Raw genomic sequence first — 25,489 nt, 5'->3', positions numbered from 1 at the left:
AAACTGTATGCAGCGCACCTTCATTTCAGTGTAATGAGATTCAGTCATTATATAGCATATATATAATAAAACAGATTTCAACTGAGTTCAATATTTGCATACCATACTAAAGAAAAATATTCATATATAATAAATCAGTTAAATAATTTATAACAAATATATCAAAGCAAACAAGTGCTCATTTTAATATGCAATCTGAATAAGTCACAAAAGCAAGAAACCTTTTCATATACAGACGACAATTGTAACAAGGAAAATCTTTTAAAAAGCACTTCTCTACATAAAAGACTCTTATCACACCCTTATTCATGTGATATGCAGACCATATTCAGCTCTTTCTTTAATTTGATATATGTTGGTATTTGAACAGGTTTTTATCATATTTATTAAATTTACTTATCATTTTGAGATATATCAATATTCTTGCTAAATATACTGAGCCAAAGTTAGCTTTAAAACTGTTAACAGCGTCGTTTAGGATAAACGCTTTGTCTACATTTCACTCAGCGTAGCACAATCGACAGAGTGAAAGAAATTGACACTCTCGTCCAATCAGGCATAGTGTTGCATAAATCTTCCATTTTGATAAATTATCTATAATGCGTTATCAAGTAGTTTGATTTGCAAACTGAAGTCACGTGGCATAGGTAACGAAAACCAATTTAGAAGGCGTCGCCGAAAAAGATCCTTTGGAAGCAAAGAATGCAACCAAGAAGAAGAATACGCTACAGCAGATTTGGTGTAATGCACATTTCTCACGCCCCCTAGCACCGACTTAAGAGGAACAGGAATAACGTTGGTTATCAAAAACATACTTGACCGCTAAATATATAAAACATCATAGGGGATAAAAAAATCTCTGAAAGCATTTAACTAAGCTCAAAAGAAATGGAACATGAGCCGCGCCATGAGAAAATCAACATAGTGGCTTCGCGACCAGCATGGATCTAGACCAGCCGTCGCATCCGCGCAGTCTGGTCAGGATCCATGCTGTTCGCTAACGGTTTCTCTAATTGCAATAGACTTTGAAAGCGAATAGCATGGATCCTGACCTGATTGCGCATCCACGCAGTCTGGTTTGGATCCATGCTGGTCGCAAAGCGACTAAGTTTGTTTTCTCATGGCGCGGCTCACATAATTTAAATGTCTTCCATGCAACGATGGATGATGACAGCAATTATGGCTCAGACAAGGAAAGGCACTTAAAGCAACGTCTTAACCCCTTTTGGCATTGACAGAGAGGACAGAATCATGACAGATTTCACGTAGTTTTGATATATACTTAAACCATGTTCGAATAAAACAGAACCAAGATGAAATTCAAGATTTTATAAAATTTTACTCATCTAAATCCCAAGTAATTGTTCTGGAATCTAATTACTTCTGATGATTGCTATTGGTTTAAACAATATTTTATTAATCACAATTCATTTACAACATGTATATATATATATCCAAAAAGCATACAGGATTGAGTAGGAAGCTGAAAGCTTATTTGAAACTCTCTCCTTGCAGAAAAAATATAGTAACTACTTTTTAAGACCGCATTATGCACCTTGATCAGATGACGTCATTGATGATTGCTATTATAATGACTTTTTCTACTATTAAGAAATCAAAGTGCAGTAACCAGGAATTTGATTCGATTCTAAAACAGCATTTGAGTTTTTTTTTGTTTTTGTTTTTAAACATTTTTATTGCATAATATTCTTGTGCAGGAAATTATACTGATTTTCGTTTGCCAAGATGTAAACGCAAATGGTGAATATTTCAGGTTTTTTTCAAAATCCGTTTATCTTTAAAGTCATTTATCTTAAACTGGTCTGAAACTATGACGTTAGATAAGTACACACAATAAAGTCGTGACGTGAAGACGAGATAATTAGAATATATGGTACAATAAAATTAAGGTCATCTAAGATAAGTCCGGACATATAAAGAAATCAGCAACCTCAAACTCGAACATTGACGCAAAATGGGATCCAGAGCTCTAATTGCAGTACTGGTGTTTGTCGGTGGGTAAAACATTTTATTAACATTATGCTAAGTATGACATAAAACTAACGACATCTACGAAATAGTAATTTCTACATTTGAGTTTAGCATATATCGTAAATGATTTTTAATGCTTAATTTCTATTTTGTCATTCGCAAATTGTAGGCGCGAAACGTAGATATGTGATAGTTAAGTGTCGATAACTTGCAATTTTTGCGGTAACTAACATTGTCCTGGAAACATCAACATTTCTTACATTGAATGCGGTTCGAAAAGGCAAGACAAGGCACCAACTTTCATTTTCCCGCCAGTCTGTAATAAGTTTGTGCGAAACTGGATCTACAAAATTGGCAACATGTTTATCTTATACCTCTGGAAACTCAGGTTCCAACTTGAACTGGTATAGGTTCATTTATATAATTTTTATATGCGAATTCATCAGTTAGTTCAGCGAATATAAATAATACTGCGGGTTATGTTGTGGGATATACAATGTCAAGTCCCTAATATACCTATTATTGTCTTAAGTTGAAACATTTTTTTTTCTGGCACTTTTTTCAAATTAGAAAAGAAATTGATATGAGCCGTGCCATGAGAAAACCAACATAGTGGGTTTGCGACCAGCATGGATCCAGACCAGCCTGCGCATCCGCGCAGTCTGGTCAGGATCCATACTGTTCGCTAATAGTTTTGCTAATTCCAATAGGCTTTGAAAGCGAACAGCATGGATCATGACCAGATGCGCAGGCTGGTCTGGATCCATGCTGGTCGCAAACCCACTATGTTGGTTTTCTCATGGTGCGGCTCAATTATGTCCTCGTATGCCCTCCAAATCTTTTTCTTTTCTTTTTCTTATTAATGCTATACCCGATGCAACCCCAAAACAATCAAATGAAAGCTATCACGTAGTAAAATTCAAAGTAAGGAGTAGGAGAGCATAATTTTTTTTGTGCAAGACCCTTGTGGTCTATCGATGGTATCAGTGTTCCACAGTTATACTTTCTTATAAACATATGCTTTTTTATTTTACTTGCTAAGAAGTTAACAAAGACAATAAATATGCTTAACCTGTTCGTTTTTAGGCTTGGCTTTCACATTTACAAACACTACGAAAACCCAGCTCTAACATGGCTCGAACTGATTGCCACTTAATAAAGAGGAAGACCAAGTTCTGTAAAACGGTTGATACGCGGACCTATAACGGACCCGTCGTATTGCCGCATGACGCCCGGTATATTATCACCCATATAAATGAAGCCCTGTATATTTTTATCAAAATATTTCAATGTATGTAAGAAAAGGTCTTCTTGTGGTTTATCGTCCTATTTACGACGGTTTATAATAGTAATTTTACCACTCACTCAAGCTAACACCCTCGTGGCTCAATTCCTGAGTATCTAAATTCTAAACCGACATAAAACAGCGACAATCCACCTGCTACGACTTTGCAACTTTTATTTAAGAAATAATAAGTTCCCAAATGTGGTTTATCGTAGAATAACCCGAGTTTTGAGTTCGTATGCGTAAGAATATATCACGAAGGCCATAGGCCTGAGAGATATATTGTTTCGCATAAGAACGAAACACTCTGGCTATTCTATGATAAATCACACTTGGGAACTTATTATTTCGATTCTAACACGACATACTAGTTTCAACAGTGTTAGAAAAAAATAGTAACTACTTTTTACGACCGCGCTACGCACCTGGATCAGACGACGTCATTGCACGCGAGTGGTATATTGCAGAATAACCCGAGATAGATTTTGCTCTACATGTTTGTAGGTTATTTGCTGGTCGTGTTACAATATAATTTTACGCTAGTCGCCAAAATTATTTAAAACGAAAAACAACGTTTAATTAAAATCCCAATCAAAACAATGATCAGCGGATATGAAATGATTGATCGTAGCAAGAAAATGAGTGCGCACACATAATTACCCAGCTAACGTTACTCGACCATAGCCGAGGAGATACTCGTTTTGTAATCGATATGGATGAATACAACGATCTGTCGATAAGGTCAATAAGTAGGATGATAGGTAATCGGTTCACACAATAAATAAAAATAAACATGTGTAGCGGTGCACCCTGGCTACGAGAGCTATTTGTTGTGATATGAATTATGTAAGTATGTCAATACATTATACAAATGAAACTTGTCAATACATTATACAAATGATACTTTAACTTTTGCACCAAATGTGACACAATTTATTGTCATGGCTCTTTCAATTTCCCACCTTACCGGAAAACACGACGTCCAGCAGAAAAACAGATAATTTAGCACAGAAAACCTGTGTTAAGAATAAAAACAAAACAACAACAACAAAAAAAAAATAACGACAACAAGTTCAGTGCATTCGTCGGTGGTGTGTGTGAACTTCACACTAATGATTATATATATGTGATAGTAATGTAGATATTGATATGGAGAGGTAATATATACACAAAATGCGTGCTGACATGCAAATATTTGCGTGTTTTTACCGTGCTCTCCAATTATCATTTCCGGGCATACGCAGAACGGCTGCACCAGACCTGTAATGAGAAACCGAATTTGAGACTAAACAATGAGCCATTGGCTATTTTCTCGGTACCTCTTACTGAAGGCTATATACCAATAAAAGAAATTGTTCTTTGTTTCGTATGAAATTCAGCTACTTTAGAAAATGTTTGTTATAGTTTCTAGATTTCCACTCCGTCGTATACCTATTTTCCACAAGATATCCTTATATTTGCTTCAAGAAAACGAAAAGAAAAAGGGGTGTTGAATAGTATGCAGTGAAATGCAAGTTAACTGAAATCAGGTACCCCCATATTGCCGCATTTCAGAAAGCGGTCTGCAGAATAAACACCCTACTTTCGTTTTGAAGTAAACAACTCGAAACTCGAAAACATGCGAATATTAGCATGAAAAGTGACCTATTTTTTTGTAAAATTCATTCCACGAGTTAAATAATGTCCATTTGGCCCCCGATTTACGCGCAAGTGCGCGAAAAATGGAAACATTAGGAACTATTTATTAGGGACTTCTTTCGACTACACCACAGAAGCACATTTTTGACCGAATTACTGCAATATAACCTGATAGGGTTAAATGAACCGTAACGTGCAGACTATACTAACTATACTACGTAACGCGGAGAAATAAAAATTATATCTATATGGTCAATGCCACGTGTTCCAAACTGAATACATGAATGATTTACAACAATTTGCAAAATGACCAATGGCTATCTTTCACTTAAATATTTTATATTTAGATATTTGCTTCGAATACCGAAAATCTTCAATAAATATATTAAACTTTACTAAATATATAAATTAACTGTGTCTGTAGAGCTACATTCACAATCAAATGTCATGCAGTAACAGACGACTGTTAAAAACCCCCAAAAAACATCAAGTTTTGCCATATTTCGCGCCACTTTTAACACGAGTGATTATAGTATACATTTATACTGTATTCAGCAATACATTATACATGTATACAGGTTGTACTATTTTTAACCTACGCACAGTACTGTTAACACGCATCAACTTGTTCATTTTATGTTTCCATAAAATATGAACGTATTTGTTCTTGTTTTCAAATATGCAATTTGGGTCTAACGGTAGTCTAGTAGTGAAGATGCTGACCGCTCAGCCCGAGGGTCGGGGATCTGGGATCGGGGGTTAGAGCGCCAATAGGGTCATGATTATTCCTTCTCCTGTGTCAGGAAGCGTACCAGAAAGTGATTCTGATAGGTCTGAGACTTTCATCACAAGCATATTGCAATTAGGGAGACCGTTAGCGAACAGTATGGATCCTGACCAGACTGCGCGGATGCGCAGGCTTGTCTGGATCCATGCTAGCTGCAAAGCCACTGTGTTGGTTTTCTGATGGTGCGGCTCACATAAGTTGTTTGCCGCATGTTTCTGCTTTTAAAACCCTCTCCTGTTAATAACCAATGATTTTAACAAAGGGAAGAAAATGAAATGTGGGTTGTAAAGTATTAAATTTTCAACGTGCAATTGGGCAATGTTTTGAATTGTGTAAATGTGACATTTTATAAACATACAGGGCACTGTGGTAATCGTTATTTCCACGTTTCGTTTTCTTCAAACTTGGTTGTGATTTACGTGCAGATTGTTGATAGAAATGATCCGTCAATGTTCATATTGTATGTTTCTCATCATTGGTATACATTTTGACATAAACAACGTCGGATCAAACTGATAAAAATTTGTTTTCCCTAAACTGTGCTTGTATAGCAAACGTGAAGGGTCTCGAAGTTTAAAAGTTTATTAGATGAGCAAAATGAATATTTGAATATTTATTTTTATTCATTATTTCATTTAAATAGAAAGGAACTTCGTTTTAAAAATGAACTGTCACTCTCCTGTATAGATATGTTAAATAAATTGATAGCATAGGTTTTAGTACACACGTAATATAACACAGAAAGAGCTGAAGTCAGACTTTTCATGACTGATAAGATATAATCAAATAGAACATGCACTAACTGAATAGTAGATAGGGACCATAATGTTGGCGTAAGTGTCGGAAATTTGACCTCATCAGGTTTACAAGATATATGTGAAAAACTGATGAACTTTTAACTCGTACATAAGGAACAGTATAATTGAAGTATTTTCTTTTGAAAACCAGAACTGGCCAAATATTCATAATACACACTGTTTGCAGGACCGGATGTGTATGACTGACTACATATGTTGAGAAGTATTTTCAAAGTACTTGTATTCAGAAAGGCCTGATGACAGAAACTACTCAGCTGAAAATAGATCTTATTTTTTTTTAGAAATGATATATGATTTGTTTTGGAAAGTTAAATCTTGTGTTAGAACTGATAATAAATACACATGTAAAGATTACTTTACGAGTCAGTCTCGCGTCCGCCAGAGTGTAAACCTATCACTTGTATTGTTTTTATTGTTACCAGTTCATGTCGCATCAATATAGTGGCCTTCAGTCTTTATCTGATAATGTTAATACAATATTAAGTGATGATGGCATAGACGTTTTTCTTAGACTTTTTTATGCTTTTATATGCCGAAAGATGATATTGTTATTTAAGCAGATAGCGAACATGAATAATAGATAGCTTTGTCTAATTATTGTAACGTTTTTGGTCTACAAGTCTAATCTGCCAAAACAAAAATTGTTGTCTTTTGGAAAAATAAAAAAGGTTTAAGATGGCATCACTTTTTGAATTTCCGGTTCATGATGAATATTTATCTCTTTCCAAAAACCATTCTGTTATTATTCAACCAAATACTTTCCTTTGTATACCAGAAAGGAACAAGTCTTATATTATCTTAATATGAAAGTTTGATACCTTTATTACAGACAATAAACTAAAACAATAGAAATTCTTACGTGGCTTCAGTGAGCTCAACAAAGCAATTTCAAGCCCAAATATTAATGTGGAATGTAGTTACACACAACAATGTCCTACCAAGATACGTATAAAAACAATGCATTTGCAGAATGGAGAGATAAAAATAACTTTGTCAGCTCGTGAAAACTAATGACAAATTTGGAAGGGGAATGATGACTCATGACCTAATTAAAAGATTTCTGTTATTTTTAACTTCCAGATTGATTTTATAAAAGATAGGTCTTCTGTATTGTAACTTACGTCTCATAAATTAGAATTGGATTCTGTACGTAAATCTTTCTTAAGAAAAAATCATTGACATTAAAAACCACATTCTGGCAAAACAATAAAAGAATATATTGTTACCTTACTGTCGTTTTGTCTATCCAAATCTCGTGAGAATTCCTATTGTTTCGGTCATTTGTCACTAATTATTACTTTTTTTGTTGGATTTTACGTCGCACCGACACATGATAGGTCATATGGCGACTTTTTGTCACTAATTACAGCAACTCACAGTGTTGCAATCATACAAAACACATCCTTTATTTTCACATAGATATTGAGGATTCATCTAATGGGCACATGTATTGGAAACACAAAATTTTAATACCGACTATGTATTGCAATAATGCTAAATTATCTTAGCCGTGACGTGATTTTGAATAAGATGATATTGTTTTAGAGATTGTTGATCATTTTATATTTTTAAGCGTTTAGATCTCCTGTAATGTAAATTTGGTATGACAAGACGGCATCTGATTCATCAAGCTAAAAAGGCTGTTTTCTATTATCACTGCAGACCCGGAGCGCCTGAATAATTTACAGACTGCATTTGATGCCGCATTCAAGCAATTTGAATGAAAAGTACATGTATCTTTAATGTGTATATTTTGTAGCAATAGTAATACTAACCCTAATCTTGAGTCAGTATATTAGCAAATTGTATGAATGGGGTAACAAAAAAGTTGTTTCAACTTAAATATAAAACAGAGGTATGAATTTGACCGGATGACGTCATATGCCGTTGCTATTGGGACTAGCAGTTACTTAAAATTTGTCCAGGGAAAATATGATGTTTACATATTAAACTTAGTATTCCCGAATCGACGTTATGTAACAGTTTCAATTATCTTTGATAAAATATGAAGAAATGAAAGCACTTCTCCAGGTAATTATTGAGCAACCCTCGTATAGAGGATATTTCTTTGCTTCGATGTTGGGTTAGAATGTCTTTAGTGTGTGAACAATAGGTGCAGTATTTTAACGAATGGCAAAGCCACGACTGAAAAAGTGATATGTGGGTTCATGGGTGGGGAATGTTTAAGTCTTGCATGTGGAGCAAACAGATTCTCTTTTATTGCATGTTTTGACTGAATTTATCCATTTTGTAGTTTCTTACCATTGACATAATTATATATTTGATAGTTTTCGCTGTGTATATACCGAATATATTTCAAACTACTTTTTCGATATTTCATTGAAAAACATGCTGTCGCACTTAATTACGGTCATTTTTGCCATATTTATTTCTTTGCTGCTACTTACATTGTTATATGCCCTTCAAAACCCTTGCCTTTATCAATAAACTAAGTAAAAGTAAACTAATACTAACTTTAGACCATAATTGTCTACGAGTATTATACATTAAAATGAGATGGAGCAATCGAAGTGAACTTAAAATCATATACTACATACATGTAATGATGTAGACTTGTTTGACTGTATGCAGAATAGACACTTTGAAGTTATACGGATTAAAATGATAGAAGGACTCGCAAAAATAAATGTCCGCATTAACTAAGGGAATAATAAAAAATATTAATGAGGTTTTCATTTCAAAATATTCATTGATACAATCAGATCGCATTTAAATACTTCTTTCGGCGACACCGTCTAAATTCGTTTTCGTTACCTATGCCACGTGACTTCAGTTTGCAAATCAAACTACTTGATTATAGTATTATAGATAATTTATCAAAATGGAAGATTTATGCAACACTCTGCCTGATTGGACGAGAGTGTCAATTTCTTTCACTCTGTCGATTGTGCTACGCTGAGTGAAATGTAGACAAAGCGTTTATCCTAAACGACGCTGTTTACAGTTTTAAAGCTAACTTTGTCTCAGTATATTTAGCAAGAATATTGATATATCTCAAAATGATAAGTAAATTTAATAAATATGATAAAAATCTGTTCAAATACCAACATATATCAAATTAAAGAAAGAGCTGAATATGGTCTGCATATCACATGAATAAGGGTGTGATAAGAGTCTTTTATGTAGAAAAGTGATTTCTCTTTTACAATTGTCGTCTGTATATGAAAAAGTTTCTTGCTTTTGTGACTTATTCCAATTGCATATTAAAATGAGTACTTGCTTGCTTTGATATATTTCTAATAAATTATTTAACTGATTTATTATATATAAATATTTTTCTTTAGTACGGTATGCAAATATTGAACTCAGTTGAAATCTGTTTTATTATATATATGCTATATAATGACTGAATCTCATTACACTGAAATGAAGATACGCTGCATACAGTTTATCTATGTGATATGACAACGGTCAAACTTTGCTTATGAAACAGAAATATTGAAATAATTACAATTGTACGTTTGGCTTGACCTTCACTTTTTTTATAGGTGTGACGTCATTGTCCAAAGATTGATTCATGAATAGCGAATATGCTATTTGTTAAAGCGAGATCAGTTGGCCTATTTTAGAAATAAATAAAAAATAAAAATAAAAAATCCTTTAATTGATTTTTTTCTCATGTATTTTAATCAAACTTGATTTGTAGCATCTTTATTAGGCCCGCAGCCAACTTTGTTCAGCTGGGACATTTGACCCCTTTTAGGGGCTGTTAGAGCTAAAACTAGAAATGCCTTTATACAGCGTCTCATGAACAGCTTGGTGGATCTTTGTCATACTTGGTCTGGAGCATCATTATAAGGTCCTCTTCCAAATTTATTTATATAGGAACTTGGGCCACTATAGCTAAAAGTAGATATGCCTTTCTCCGCATTAATCACTAAAATGTAATGGAGTTTTATCATACTCGATGTGTAACAATATCGTAAGGTCTCCTGCTATTTTGTTACAAATGGGGATAGGGACCAATTTAGCTAAAAATATAAACACGTTTAATGACATCTTCTCATGAACCGCTTCATGAATCTTCATCAAACTACTGCTGTAATTATTCGTCTAAGGATAAACGAAACAAAATTGCAACCCTACGAAACCTTTGCGAAAAATTAAAAGAGAACCATTTAAATTGTTAAAGTGCGGTGTTTAGTCTGGCAATTTGAAAAATGTTAGATGAAAGATGAATGCTAGATGAAAAATTCATAAACTTCTTTCCTTATTACAATTCGCCGACCATCATTTTTAAAGATATTTCTTGTTTGTATCTCGGATCTGATATTACATGTTTGTTCATGAACTAGTTTCAATATTTTGCAACGACTATGCAACGTTATGTATTTATCACACCATAGTACGAACCCGCCATATAGTATCACGTCTTTTGATGTGACGTTATTACTGTTGAAAAAACGGCGTTAAACCCAAAACAAACAAATAAACAAACTTCCGTTTAAAAATGTTCATCTTGAAAAGGCACTTATCACATGTTTGACGTCGCGGGAGTGTAATAAAGCCATTAAATAAAAATGATAATACACTAGTGTAATAAAGCTTTTGACGTCGACGTCATTTATAGTATAGGAGACGTTGATCAAATTGACTTGTTTATCTAGCAAAAGAAAGAAGAATTTTTGATGTTTCGACAGGAAAAGCTAACATGCGATAAAAAGAATATTACATTTGTGACTTTCCACATTGAATTAAAATTTTATTAAACTCGTTGAATAAATTCAATATGAAAAGACACTCATGTAATATCCTCTATTTAAGCGCAGAAACGTCGACAAAAACACTTCAAAAATGTTTTTCATATTGTACTGGTTATGAACGTTTTAGTATCTTACATTTTTAACATAAAACACATTTGCCAAATCAAGCTGACCGACAATGTATATATTTTGAAGAGGTTCCGCTGTTAAAATATTTTTAACGTACAGTTAATCACTTTGTTGTATATTTTCTATAGCAAGTAAAGAAAATTGAACTAAATAAAAATCATCAAACCAATGCGTGCAGAATTACTGGTCATTTGTGCGACGTGTTATTTAGAAGTAATTACATACGATTATGCATATTATAAATAATTATTGAATGGCCATGACGCGGCCTCAGTAGTTACTGGCACACATATGCCTAATTTACTTCGTGCCCTCGTGCCATTACCACAAAAGGCTTGTCAATGACCTTTTAGTGCATACGATGAAAGGATGAAAAAGTATATGCAGTAACCGCATAATAGCAAATTTTAGTCATAATTTATTCAGATCAAATCGGCTTTCGTGTAATAATTGGTTATCTGAAACGATACCACAAATAAACATTTGAACAAGCTATGGATTTATATATTTTCAACGGTTTTCTAGAAATAATCTGTAACTTATTCAAAAGAAAGAATTTGGCTACATTAGTAATTTCATTTAAATAAAAGACTATGTGCGGTGCCAAAATAAGAATATATCAGCTGCACCATGAGAAAACCAACATAGTGCATCCGCGCAGTCTGGTCAGGATCCATACTGTTCGCTTTCAAAGCCTATTGCAATTGGAGAAACCATTAGCGAACAGCATGGATCTTGACCAGACTGCGCGGATCCACGCTGGTCGCAAATGAACTATGTTGGTATAATACAGATACATTGTTGCTATCAAAATATTCATGCTACACTCTTAACATCATCAACAGAATAAAGTACTAAATAAAATTAATACCTTTGAATAGGATCTCCAACATAGATACTTAAACTTTATTTCTTTCCAAAAAAACATCGCTTGACTTCAGATTACCGATCTGTAATCGTCAACATAAAATAATTTTGGAATTTTGATACTTATTTATACAGTAACGGTGTATGTTGAGGCGGGTCAAGTCTGTCAAGGAAGTCCAAGAATGCACAATGGTAAGAGGTGTGCCTCGACAACGTGGTACGTAGATGGACATAAAGGTGCTTGCGGCTGTGGCCCTGATAATAGTGACAATCAGGTAGGTAAAGTATTGTCTTTTGCGTTGAACAAAATAAGGCCAAATTATTTAGACCACTTTGTAGTTTTAGCCTATTATGCACTTCATTCCCCGCATCGTAAGCGGGAGGCAGTTGAAAAAAAATATTACCATTCATCCGGATTTTCTATTTTCAAATATTCTCCCATCTTGCTCTTTTTAATCTGTGTCTGTAGAAAAACTTTCGAACGAGTGAAGGGCATTTAAAGGCATTTATCATAAAAGATGACAATGCACCAATTTTGCATTTTTTTGCCGTGAAAGGTTTTGACAGTAACATTACTACTAAGGGGTATTTTCAAAGCAATTTGTCAGATTCAAAGAAAAATTGTAGAACATAGCATTTATAACTACTTCCAGCTAATTTTACATCAATCATAGAGTTCCTAAGTTATAAATGGCTCGATTTGTGACTCTGGACACATTTAAAGTGCTGAGTGCTTATTGGAATATTACTTTTGCTTGATATTTTAACTATGTTGGACGAATTCATATAGGAGTTTGCCCCTAAGAAGTACGTTGTGGACAAAAAGAGGATACGCTCCGTTGCAAGTTGAATTAGAAACACAAACCGACCTTTCGCAGATTTATTTTTTACTTATCTTGCGTTGATACACATTGCAGTTCATATTATACAAATTAACAGATGAACTATATGTATAAAGCTATTGTGATGATGAAGATGATGGTGGTGATGATGGAAATGGTTGTATAGTCAATGAGGATTATAATTTTGATTGTTTCAATTACAATTAAAACTAATGATGATCTTGTTTTTGATATAATGATGATGATCATGATGCTGCTGTTGCTGCTGATGATGATTATAAAAGTGAAATATCTATAACGATGATAAGATGATAACAGAGATAATGATGAAGATAAAAAATAGTGATGACCAGTAATTAATCTGGGTATGCATATGTTCACTAACCTATCGATATCACATTTTTTTTTCAAATGAATTATAACAGACTTGCATGAACTAAGACTTTCGAATGGTAAATTATATATATTTTAGCTTCTTTTTGCAGTATTCATGGAATCATAATCACTTAGTCACTGCCCCTAGCCAACACTTCTTTGACAGTCAAGGCAAGACATGGTGCGGTGGTGCTTGTGGAAAATGTATCAAACTCACGACCACAGGTATGAAACAAAGACTATTTGAAGCGGTTCATTTAAGCATTTTTAAGTCTTAATCTGTCAAGAACAGGGTAACATTCGATATCAGAATTTGATATCCATGCTTTGTATTTGTTTTGTAAAAACAGTATACTTTGGACAATTAGTCAGTTACAAACAAGACGAACTTGCACCTCTTAAACCTTCAAATTACTGGTCCAAAGGTGACAATACTGGTCAACATTATTTGTTATATGCAAACCCTTGATATTGATAGTGACATCCTTACTAATGATATAGTCTTTTTGCTGTTGAGAAATACCCACTTTTCTCTTTAAACTTACTGTTCTCTGGTGTGTGTTTGTGATATTAAGAAAGATAAAATGTGCAAGTACAATTCCCTGACGCACAGAGTACACCAAACACAGTCATAGAGCCATGCATCGCAAAGTAGGCCTACAAAAAAAAGAAGAAAAAAAGAAAGAAAACGGAAAAATATTGAAGACGGGTTGTTTAAAAAGTCTAACAAGTACATTTTAGTTATATGGAATATAAGAATAAAGGTTGGGGATGGGTAAGGGGAAAGATAAATGGGTCGAGTGTTAGCAGCGCTGACGCCCAAGTACAAAAAAACAAACACCTGTGAAGTTTCCGTCGTTTGGACACGGACTATTTCCTCAGTGTAATATATATATGTACTTTAAAGATATTTATATCTAAATGAATTAATATAGAGGCTTACATTTGTAAGGATAGACATACCCGGACAGTTTTGCGTGAAATTTGGTCATTTCCTACTAACAGGTACTCTACAACAATATATAACAAATAGGCTGGTATAAAAACGGTAATCTATCAATCTATCAAACAGATATACCAGTCTTTTCTTTTACTACAAATAAACTCAACAAATATATACATTTCGCCTTGTAGCGATGCACCCTGGCTACGAGAGGCCGTTTATTAGGATACACATTATACAATTATACAGTGTTATACAAATGATACTATAACTCTTTGTGGCTCTCTCAATTTTCCTCCTCACCGGAAAACACGACGTCTAGGCAAAAACAGAGAATTTAGCTCTGAAAACCTGTGTCCAAAAAAAAAAAACAAGTTCAGTGCCTTCCTCAGTGGTGTGTGTGGACTTCACACATATATTGTAAAATTTATTTGACCTGTCAAAAACTGCTCCCGGCCCCAACCAAATTCTGTTCATGCCTGTATAAGAATAACATGAATGCCAGAAACATGCCCCGACAGGACAACTAAATAGTACAATACAACAGTATTTAAAAAGGTTAACAACTTAAAACAATTGCTAACATGAGAATACTGAAATCTTAAGATTTTTTCATGTATGTATATCACAGATGAAATTTTAATCTCAAAATTTTTAACATTTGAAAACTTAATGTCCGTATTAAATGTACTACTGAGGTGCACGCTAGAACTGACCAATTTTACATCGATATATCACATACCTGATACAAATGATTTCTAGTGGACGAATTTTAGACTAAACAATGAACCATTGGCCACCTTTTCAATACCTCTTACTGAAGCGGTTACGTGCACACCGGTACAATTTTGTGGGGATTTTATTTTTTTTTATTATTATGATTTATATAAATTTTATCATAGGAAGAAAGATTTGTTTTACATGAAAATTGAACGACATATAAAATATATAATTACAAAATTCTTGAAAACGATTGTCTATTTATTGATGTATACTTGAATTCCGTAATAAAGTGCTGCACGAAGGACCAATACTTCTGAGCAAATCGATGCCTTTTGGAACAATTTCACAGCGCTGCTACATATTTCCGTTTTTATGCATTTGCAATGTAATACCAGTGCTGAAATTTCACATAAAAATCGATTTCAGGTCTTTTTGTGACACACATGAGTGGTGGGGGCATATAGATTTGGTCTTGTCCGTGCATCCATCCGTCCGTCCGAAGTTTGTGACACGCCTAGCTCGAAAAGTATTTGAATTGAATTGATGAAACCTTGCATGAGTCTTTATCATGATATGAACTTGCGCACCTCCATTTTTTTTTATCTGACTCTGACCCCTATTTTCAGAGTTAGGCCCCCTGAAATAGTCAAAAACGCACATTTTCACCCTGTGACATGCCTAGCTCAAAAAGTATTTGATATAGATTCATGAAACCCTGCATGAGTCTTAATCATGATATGAACTTGCGCACCTCCAATTTTTCATCTGGCCCCGCCCCCTATTTTCAGAGTTAGTCCCTCTGAAATAGTCAAAAATGCACATTTTCACCCTGTGACATGCCTAGCTCAAAAAGTGTTTGATATAAATTCATAAAACCTTGCATGAGTCTTAATCATGATATGAATTTGCGCACCTCCTATTTTTCATTTGGGTTCGCCCCCTATTTTCAGAGTTATGACCCCTGAAATAGTCAAAAATGCACATTTCACCTTGTGACATGCCTAGCTCAAAAAGTATTTGATATAGATTCATGAAACCTTGCACGAGTCTTAATCATGATTTGAACTTGCGCACTTCCTATTTTCATTTGGGTCCGCCCCTTTTTTTTAGAGTTATGGACCCTGAAATAGTCAAAAATGTACATTTTCACCTTATGACGCACCTAGCTCAAAAAGTATTTAATATAAATGGTTGAAAACTTGCATAAGTCTTTATCATGATATAAACTTGCACACCTCTAAATTTTGGCTGGCTCCACCCCCATTTTTTTTAAAGTTATGGACCCTGAAATAGTAAAAAATGCACTTAATTATGTGCCTAGCTCAAAAAGTATTAGATGTAAATTCAGGAAACCTTGCTGGAGTCTTTAACGTGGTGTGACCTTGCACATTTGGCATTCTTCTTGAGAATCTTAGGTCTTATTACAGAGTTATGGGCCTTGAAATAGCCAAAATAGTGAATTTTTTGTTTGTGATGCTCATAGTTAAAAAAGTATAGTGCCTAGAATAATGAATCCTTTTCATATTTTTTTTTCATTAAGACTGCAAACATTTGAATTATTGCCTCTTATTTGTGACAAATGTACCAGTGGAGGGCACACACATGTGTCCTACAGACGCATTCTAGTTCAAACTTACTTTTTCATATCTTTACAAATGGAGTTCTTTTTAAAAAGGGGGGTTGGGGGAAGGGGGGGGGGGGGCGACTTTATAAAACTATTTTAAGTTAGAGACACTACGGTAAAACCTGCATGAGGCAGGTTGATTGCTGGTAACGTGAAATTCTCACAGTTGTTGGTAAAAGAACAACATCTTTACAAACGATTCACCTGTCCGGTACATAATTTTTTGTCGTACCTACCGCAGTATCATACGGTGGTATGTTAAGGACATGCAATTATTTTTTTAGGATTAAATTATTTTGAGCGATCAACATCTTATCTCGTGCGCACGACATCTTAACTTGAGAGATCAACATCTTATTTCGAGCGATCAACATATTATCTTGAGCGATCAACATAATATCTTGAGCGATCAACATCTCATCTCGTGCGCACGACATCTTATTTTGAGCGATCAACATCTTATCTCGTGCGCACGACATCTTATCTTGAGCGATCAACATCTTATCTCGAGCGATCAACATATTATCTTGAGCGATCAACATAATATCTTGAGCGATCAACATCTTATCTCGAGCGATCAACATATTATCTTGAGCGATCAACATCTTATTTCATGCGCACGACATCTTATCTTGAGCGATCAACATCTTATCTCGAGCGATCAACATATTATCTTGAGCGATCAATATCTTATTTCGAGCGATCAACATATTATCTTGAGGGATCAACATATTATCTTGAGCGATCAACATCTTATCTCGTGCGCACGACATCTTATCTTGAGCGATCAACATCTTATCTCGAGCGATCAACATATTATCTTGAGCGATCAACATATTATCTTGAGCGATCAACATATTATCTTGAGCGATCAACATCTTATCTCGTACACACGACATCTTATCTTGAGCGATCAACATCTTATATCGAGCGATCAACATATTATCTTGAGCGATCAACATATTATCTCGAGCGATCAACATCTTATCTCGAGCGATCAACATATTATCTTGAGCGATCAACATATTATCTCGAGCGATCAACATCTTTTCTCGGTCATCTTATCAATATCTATTAAGGACCTTTGTGTGAATTCAAATCATTAGTAAAAACATACGGCTGCCACCGTTTTTGTTTTTATTTAGATTATACTTATAACCGTTTCACATGTTTGCAGGGTTAGACATTTAAATACGGAAACTGATAAAAAAGGCAGCAAAAAATCAGTGATGATGCAAAGAAATAAATTTAAGTCCTTGACAAAAAAAAATAGTATGTAGGCTTCGCTATGGAAGCCCTGGAGGGACAATTGATTTCCGTACTTCCCACTTCTGACTTCTAACTTTTGCACTTCTCACTTCCAACTTCCCGACTTTCGACTTTTGATTTCCAACTTCCACACTTCTTACTTCCGACTTCTTGACTTCTTACTTCCTTCTTCTAACTTTTGCACTTTTGACTTCTAACTTCCGCACTTCTGACTTCCAACTTCCTGACTTCATACTTCCGACTTCTAACTTCCACACTTCTTACTTCCGACTTCCAAAAAAGGAAAGTTTGCAGTCAGAAGTGCGGAAGTTGGAAGCCAGGAAGTTAAAAGTCAGAAGTGTGGAAGTTAGAAGTCAGAAGTGCGGAAGTTAGAAGAGGGAAGTAAGAAGTCAAAAAGTCGGAAGTAAGAAGTGTGGAAGTTGGAAATCAGAAGTCGAAAGGCAGGAAGTTAGAAGTCAGAAGCGCGGAAGTCTGAAGTCAGAAGTGCGGAAGTTAGAAGAGGGAAGTAAGAAGTCAAAAAGTCGGAAGTTAAAAGTGTGGAAGTTGGAAATCAGATGTCGAAAGTCTGGAAGTTAGAAGTGCGGAAGTTAGAAGTCAGAAGTGCGGGAGTTAGAAGAAGGAAGTAAGAAGTCAAGAAGTCGGAAGTAAGATGTGTGGAAGTTTGAAATCAGAAGTCGAAAGTCAGGAAGTTGGAAGTCAGAAGTGTGGAAGTTAGAAGTCAGAAGTGCGGAAGTTAGAAGTAGGAAGTAGGAAGACAAGAAGTTGGAAGTGAGAAGTGCAAAAGTTAGAAGTCAGAAGTGGGAAGTACGGAAATCAATTGTCCCTCCAGGGCTTCCATACTTCGGCCATATATTAAACGATTTTCCTTGTTTTCCCTTAATTCATACATGCAATTTTTCTGCACGAATTTATCAGTCGAACTGAAATCTGTTGCTGTTCTAACATGCAGTATGCGTCATTGGTTATGTTCATTTGATTTTGAAGATAGGATGACCAATAATATGCATTGCTCTCCAAATTGATGTGATAAACTTGTACATGTACTTGTAGGAAGTTTAAATAACAGCGGAATAGGCGGGACCCTAATTAACAACTTGTCCGTATGTTTTACTGATGACCTAAATGCACACACAAAGGGCCTTAATATATATAAATAAGATGTCGTGCGCACGAAATAAGATGTTGATCGCACAAGATAAGATGTTGATCGCTCAAGATAATATGTTGATCGTTCGAGATAAGATGTTGATCGCTCAAGATAATATGTTGATCGCTCGAGATAAGATGCTGATCGCTCGAGATAAGATGTAGATCGCTCAAGATAATATGTTGATCGCTCGAGATAAGATGTTGATCGCTCAAGATAAGATGTCGTGCGCACGAAATAAGATGTTGATCGCTCGAGATAAGATGTTGATCGCTCAAGATAATATGTTGATCGCTCAAGATAAGATGTTGATCGCTCAAGATAATATTTTGATCGCTCAAGATAATATGTTGATCGCTCGATATAAGATGTTGATCGCTCAAGATAATATGTTGATCGCTCGAGATAATATGCTGATCGCTCAAGATAATATGTTGATCGCTCAAGATAAGATGTTGATCGCTCGAGATAATATGTTGATCGCTCAAGATAATATGTTGATCGCTCGAGATAAGATGTTGATCGCTCAAGATAAGATGTCGTGCGCACGAAATAAGATGTTGATCGATCGAGATAAGATGTTGATCGCTCAAGATAATATGTTGACCGCTCGAGATAAGATGTTGATCGCTCAAGATAATATGTTGATCGCTCAAGATAATATGTTGATCGCTCGAGATAAGATGTTGATCGCTCAAGATAATATTTTGATCGCTCAAGACGATATGTTGATCGCTCGAGATAACATGTCGTGCGCACGAGATAAAATGTTGATCGCTCAAGATAATATGTTGATCGCTCTAGAGAAGATGTTGATCGCTCGAGATAAGATGTTGATCGCTCAAGATAATATGTTGATCGCTCGAGATAAGATGTTGATCGCTCAAGATAAGATGTTGTGCGCACGAGATAATATGTTGATCTCTCGAGATAAGATGTCGTGCGCACGAGATAAGATGTTGATCGCTCAAGATAAGATGTCGTGCGCACGAGATAATTTAAGCTTAAGAAAAAATAACATATGTCCTAAACATACCACCGTAGTATCACATACTGCCTCGTACTTAAAATATGCTAAAAATAATCTCTTTAAAAAGAATGCCATGTGCAAGGAGAACAGAAACAAAAAGTTTTCAAAATTACTGAAAACGATGTTTAATATAGTTACGTGAAATTTTCAATATTGGGATATTGTTGAAAATACATTAAAACGAAGATATGTAACAGTTACAACGGATGAGATATTTTTGCTTTATACTAATACACAAAAGGAGCTGAAATTTCATTATCAATTTATGTCACTATTAGATAAATTCTCAATAAACTGTAAAAGCACATATTTTTGCTTGGTCAAAATTTCGCGAATATGAAATGTTGAGTGTTTGTGAGGTTCAGTATTCGCGACATTGTTAAAATGTTATCGTGCTTTAATTTGAATTATTCTAATAGTAAATATTTACATGAGGATTAATTTTGCGAGATATAGGGCCTCGCGAATATAGCGAAAATTAAACCCTCACAAAAATTTCTGCTTTTACAGTATATGTGCAAATAAGGGAAATGTTTTGACTAGTTACAATCTTGTAAATGGCTCTAATAAGTGTCAGTTGATTGATTTATAGGATCAGATAGAGAGAACGACAGTTAGTTAACACACAGTTCTTTTATTGTCCTAACGTATGAGTTGTAGACAAGAGATAAGAAAACCCTTTTTATGAACATTGACCTGGAAGCTAGAAATAACTGCAAACTCCTAATAAGATCCTGAGTCATTTACCACCTGTCAAATGTTGTCATTGGTTTTCGCGATCTGTCAAAATTAGTTTTATCTCCAAATTCTTCATATACCTTAGTTTTGCAAGTATCTTTGTAGTAGATTGTAGTGTGTAACATAATACAAGCATTCATAACATTAGCTCTGCTAGACATTGTTTTGTTGAGCTTCTTGAAGACGGATAATAATTTCTATTGCCTTAGTGTCTTAGTTAATTGTCGGTAATGGGGGTATCAAAACACATTCTCAAGGCATTAGTGTGTGGCATGTGTAAAGAAAAATATAAAATATTAGTGCGACTTTTATCGTTTTTTTTTGTTATTACTTGTAAACAACTGAATACGTTTTTGTCATTCAAAATGTGATATAAACTTAAACTGAACTGTTCAAAAGTGTGGCACTTCCATGCGGCCCTCTTTCCAGGATTCAAGCATACATCAATAAATTGACAATCGTTTTTAAGAATAAAATACATGTTTTATATGCTGTGCAATTTTCATGTAAATCAAATCTTTCTTTCAATGATTCTGGTGATGTTCTAAATGGAAAACGCCAAATATCCACTGAATATTTAATTGATTTTTTATGTGGATATTGTGTTCAGTCGACACAGTTTCATATTGTGAGGGTAAAACATTTCGAAATAAAGAAACAAAAACATGCTTTGAAAAATAAAAATCCGTTCATACAACTTACTATTGCGCCTTACTCTAAAACAATCCTTTTTCCATTTGAAACTTGAAAACTTGAAAATGTGAACGTATCATTATAATGTTAATTGTCATTTGATTGGTCAAGGTTTAAGAGTTTTGGAATTTGGAAAAAATCTAGAACATTCCACTTAAGATAATAGTTAAGGGTAGATTTCTCGGAAGCACAGAGCACCTAAAACACAGCCTCAGGGCCACACATTTAAAAAGTAGGCCCACAACAAAAAGAAGCTGTAATGGAAAAATATTACATACGGGTTGCTTCAAACATCTAACAATACATATTAATTTATGTGAAATGTAGATAGAGGGGGAGGAAGTGTTAAAATGGTGGAGTTGGGGGGGGTGGGGGTGGGGGGTGGAATGGTATTCTTCGTTAACCAATGACAACATACCTCTGCGACAGAGTAAAGACTGAATGTTATACATACTTTTAGTATGTACGTATCATACAAATCAAAAATCTTTTAGACTCTATCGAGTACCTGTTCATGTACAAAATGGCTTTTGTGTGTATATTACGGATTGTAATAACACTGCTATATGCATCTCTTAAGGTCAGTCATTTGAAATTTATACTGGACAATAGTCGACAGGTGGACTGGTTATGTCAAAAAAGTAATGTTTTCGAAACCAATATTTTAGCCTAGTACATACAACTGAAAGACTGAAAATAACATTTGGCTGTCCCGTATAGCTGCGTTTTGGGGAATTCTCTAATTTACGACAACTCAGAACATATATTCAACATTGCAAAGAATATTCATGTACATGTACTGACCACTTACTATACTTCAGGTGGTTTTGTTGATGGTCAAGGAGGTCATGTATCCGCGGGCCAAAGTCATGTCTTTATGGTGACCAATCTATGTCCAAACGAATACCCAAACCAGAGCTGGTGTAATCAGAGCCCGGGGAATGGATACAAGAACCAGTACGGATATGGCGAGCACTTTGATCTTGAGGATGGTGCAGGTCAAATTGATGCTATTGGTTGGAAAGGAAAGAATCCAGAGGTTACGTGGGAATGGAGTAGTTGTCATGGTGTAAGCACTTTTCTTTTTAGCTGTTATAGAAAAGACTGGCAAAACATTTTAAAATTTGTAAGAAAAACTCGTGAGAAAATAAAAAGGATTGGTTACATAACATGACCCGCTGTATTTTGTCAATGGATTTCAAAATTACTTACACGGATTTTAAATTAGAACTTTAAACTGTGGAATGTCATGTATCCGCGGGCCAAAGTCATGATTTCATTAGTCATTTCTGACGTCAAACGCCCGCGTTAGTTTCAAACTTCCTAGATTGACACCTCCAAAAATCCTGGAAAGTAAATCCGTTATAATTACTCGTGATACAGAATGCCGCTCTTCAAAATTTAGTATCATTGAATACCTAAAATTAAATATTTTTTCAAGAGGCTTACAGATTGTTTGTTTAAAAATTGAAATTTGTTTCGCTGAATACTAGTAAAAATTAATATGGATAATTTTTTAAACATATCGGACTGTCAAATACAACAATTACATAGAGATAGTTTCTAAACTTTAAGATTATGAAAAACAATTGTTACGATAATGCTGGCTGCTGATATGTAACATTTAAGAATGAATATATTACTTAAGTGTTGATTTCATCTTTTTGAAGCATAACTATTTTGAAGATTTTCCGTAACTTCTTGTTTAATTTCCATGTATCTGGTCTTGCGGGTAGTCCTACCTATCAAGTAATTGATAGATATTTAATCCCCAATTAAACCTGGGGCCGTATACATAAAGCATCTTAAGTATAAGTATAAGAAATTGATTATTTACTTAAGTATTACTTAGGTTAGAAATTTATTTTACTTAAGTATATTTGTTATTCATAAAACAACTTAATAAGTAATTCTTGTTTTTTTATTGTGGACGAAAACATTAAAAAAAAAACAACATTAATTTCAGACAGATACAACATGCACAATTATGTTTAAAGTGCTTTTATCTGAAATCAACACTTTAATCGTACTCACCACGCTATTTTATTTTCTGACTACGTATCTTAAGTTTTAGCTGTTTTATGACTAGAACTTAAGTTTTTACTTAGACTTAAGTTGAAATCACCACAAACTTAAGTAAAATCTTAAACTTAAGTCAAAATTTATACTTAAGATGCTTTATGAATACGGCCACTGGACTAAAGCGGGAAGAACTTATCTAAATGCAAAATAGTTGTCAAATGCACGATAAGTGTTTGATGTCAGAAAAGTCTAATAAAATCAACTCTGATACACTATTTAAGCTGAAATTTAGATTATAATGTTATTTGCACTAAATCACACATCATATATAAAAACAAGAAAAAAAAAAACTCTTCAGTAGTTACCATAAAAAAATGACATGACAAAAAATGACTTGATCATACATTAACTTTATTATTAGTCCCGTATACTGGTTGAAAACCAGTTTTGGGGACCATAGGAATGCGCTTTTCCGTCCTCCGTCATTCCGTCCGCAATTTTTGTCCGGTCCATAACTCTGTCATCCATGAAAGGATTTTAATATTACTTGGCATAAATATTTCCCATAATGAGACGACGTGTCCTGCGCAAAACCCGGACCCCTAGCTTAAAGGTCATTGTGAATGGTCAACAGGGCTTTTTTCCGGTCCGGTTCATAACCATGCTATCCATAAAGGAATTTAAATATTACTCGGCACAAATGTACCTAATAATAAGACGACCTGTCATGCACAACTTTCAGACCCCTAGCTTAAAGGTCATGGTCACACTTGGCAGTCAGATGTTTACTTAGCATGAAAAGGGTCTGTTTCGTTTCCGGTCCATAACTCTGTCATTCATTAACCTTGACTACGGGTCATTGAAGTTCATTGTCTGTCGGGAGGTCAGTGAAACCTTGACTACAGGGTATTGAAGTTCATTGTCAGTCTGAAGATCAGTGAAACCTTGACAACAGGGTATTGAAATTCATTGTCAGTCAGGAGATCAGTGAAACCTGACTACATGTGTCTGTGACACATTTCTAGTAGTAGTATATATAAATTTTATTCCAAGTGTTTTGTTATTACATATTGTATATATAGTACAATGTTGTTTATACATCTTTGACAGATATCAGTTCATTATATTATACTGTGGTAGAGAAAATTAGATGCCTTCCAGTAGGGGAAATTTTGTATTGCATGGCAATACTTCATTCACTTGTTCCTATTAACGTGTGTCATGCAGATGTACAGGTAAATGCAGGATAGGTTTAATATTTGTGTCATTTATTGATCTCTAGTACTATTTCAAAATTACATTTTCACGAGGATGCGAGTTCGCAAAATGCTGACCATACTCAATATAAGCCGCACCATGAGAAAACCAGCAAAGTGTGTTTACGACCAGCATGGATTTAGACCAGCCTGCGCACCCACACAGTCGAGACAGGATCCACGCTGTTCGCTTTCAAAGCCTATTGCAATTAGAGAAACCGTTAGTGAACAGTATGGATCCTGACCAGACTACACGGATGCGCATGCTGGTCTGAATCCATGCTGGTCGTAATTGCACTATATTGGTTTTCTCAAGGTGCGGTTCATTTAAACTGTTTCTTTTTCATTACAGGGTAACACACCCACCAGTGGACAGTATTCACAATGTTTCTGCTCACACAGTGGCAAAAAATAAACTTATGCTTTATTGATCGAATGGTAGTTTTTGTTTTCTTCTCTAGCCCTTTGTAGTATACATGTGCATACACTTGTCTGGTCGGCGTGTCCGTGTTGTTATGTACATGTTGCCCTAATTCCTTGTGGAGGTCCTTGTATGGTTTTGCGGCATTAAGAAAACCACAATTGCG

The 25,489-nt window shown here is 34.8% G+C and overlaps 1 protein-coding gene across 1 annotated transcript; it reads left to right on the top strand.

The window, feature by feature from the left end:
• The first annotated feature begins 1,856 nt into the window (after positions 1-1,856).
• LOC123527507 (endoglucanase-like) lies at positions 1,857-25,338 on the top strand. The gene is made up of 5 exons (XM_053523457.1): positions 1,857-2,015; positions 12,376-12,515; positions 13,568-13,682; positions 22,446-22,693; positions 25,255-25,338. Exons 1-5 carry the CDS (start codon positions 1,976-1,978, stop codon positions 25,315-25,317), a joined length of 606 nt encoding a protein of 201 aa, XP_053379432.1. The 5' UTR covers positions 1,857-1,975; the 3' UTR covers positions 25,318-25,338.
• The last annotated feature ends 151 nt before the right edge of the window (positions 25,339-25,489 follow it).

Source organism: Mercenaria mercenaria, chromosome 14 (assembly GCF_021730395.1).
Source record: "Mercenaria mercenaria strain notata chromosome 14, MADL_Memer_1, whole genome shotgun sequence".
NCBI lineage: Eukaryota > Metazoa > Mollusca > Bivalvia > Venerida > Veneridae > Mercenaria > Mercenaria mercenaria.
This window is presented reverse-complemented; position numbering and strand designations above follow the sequence as displayed.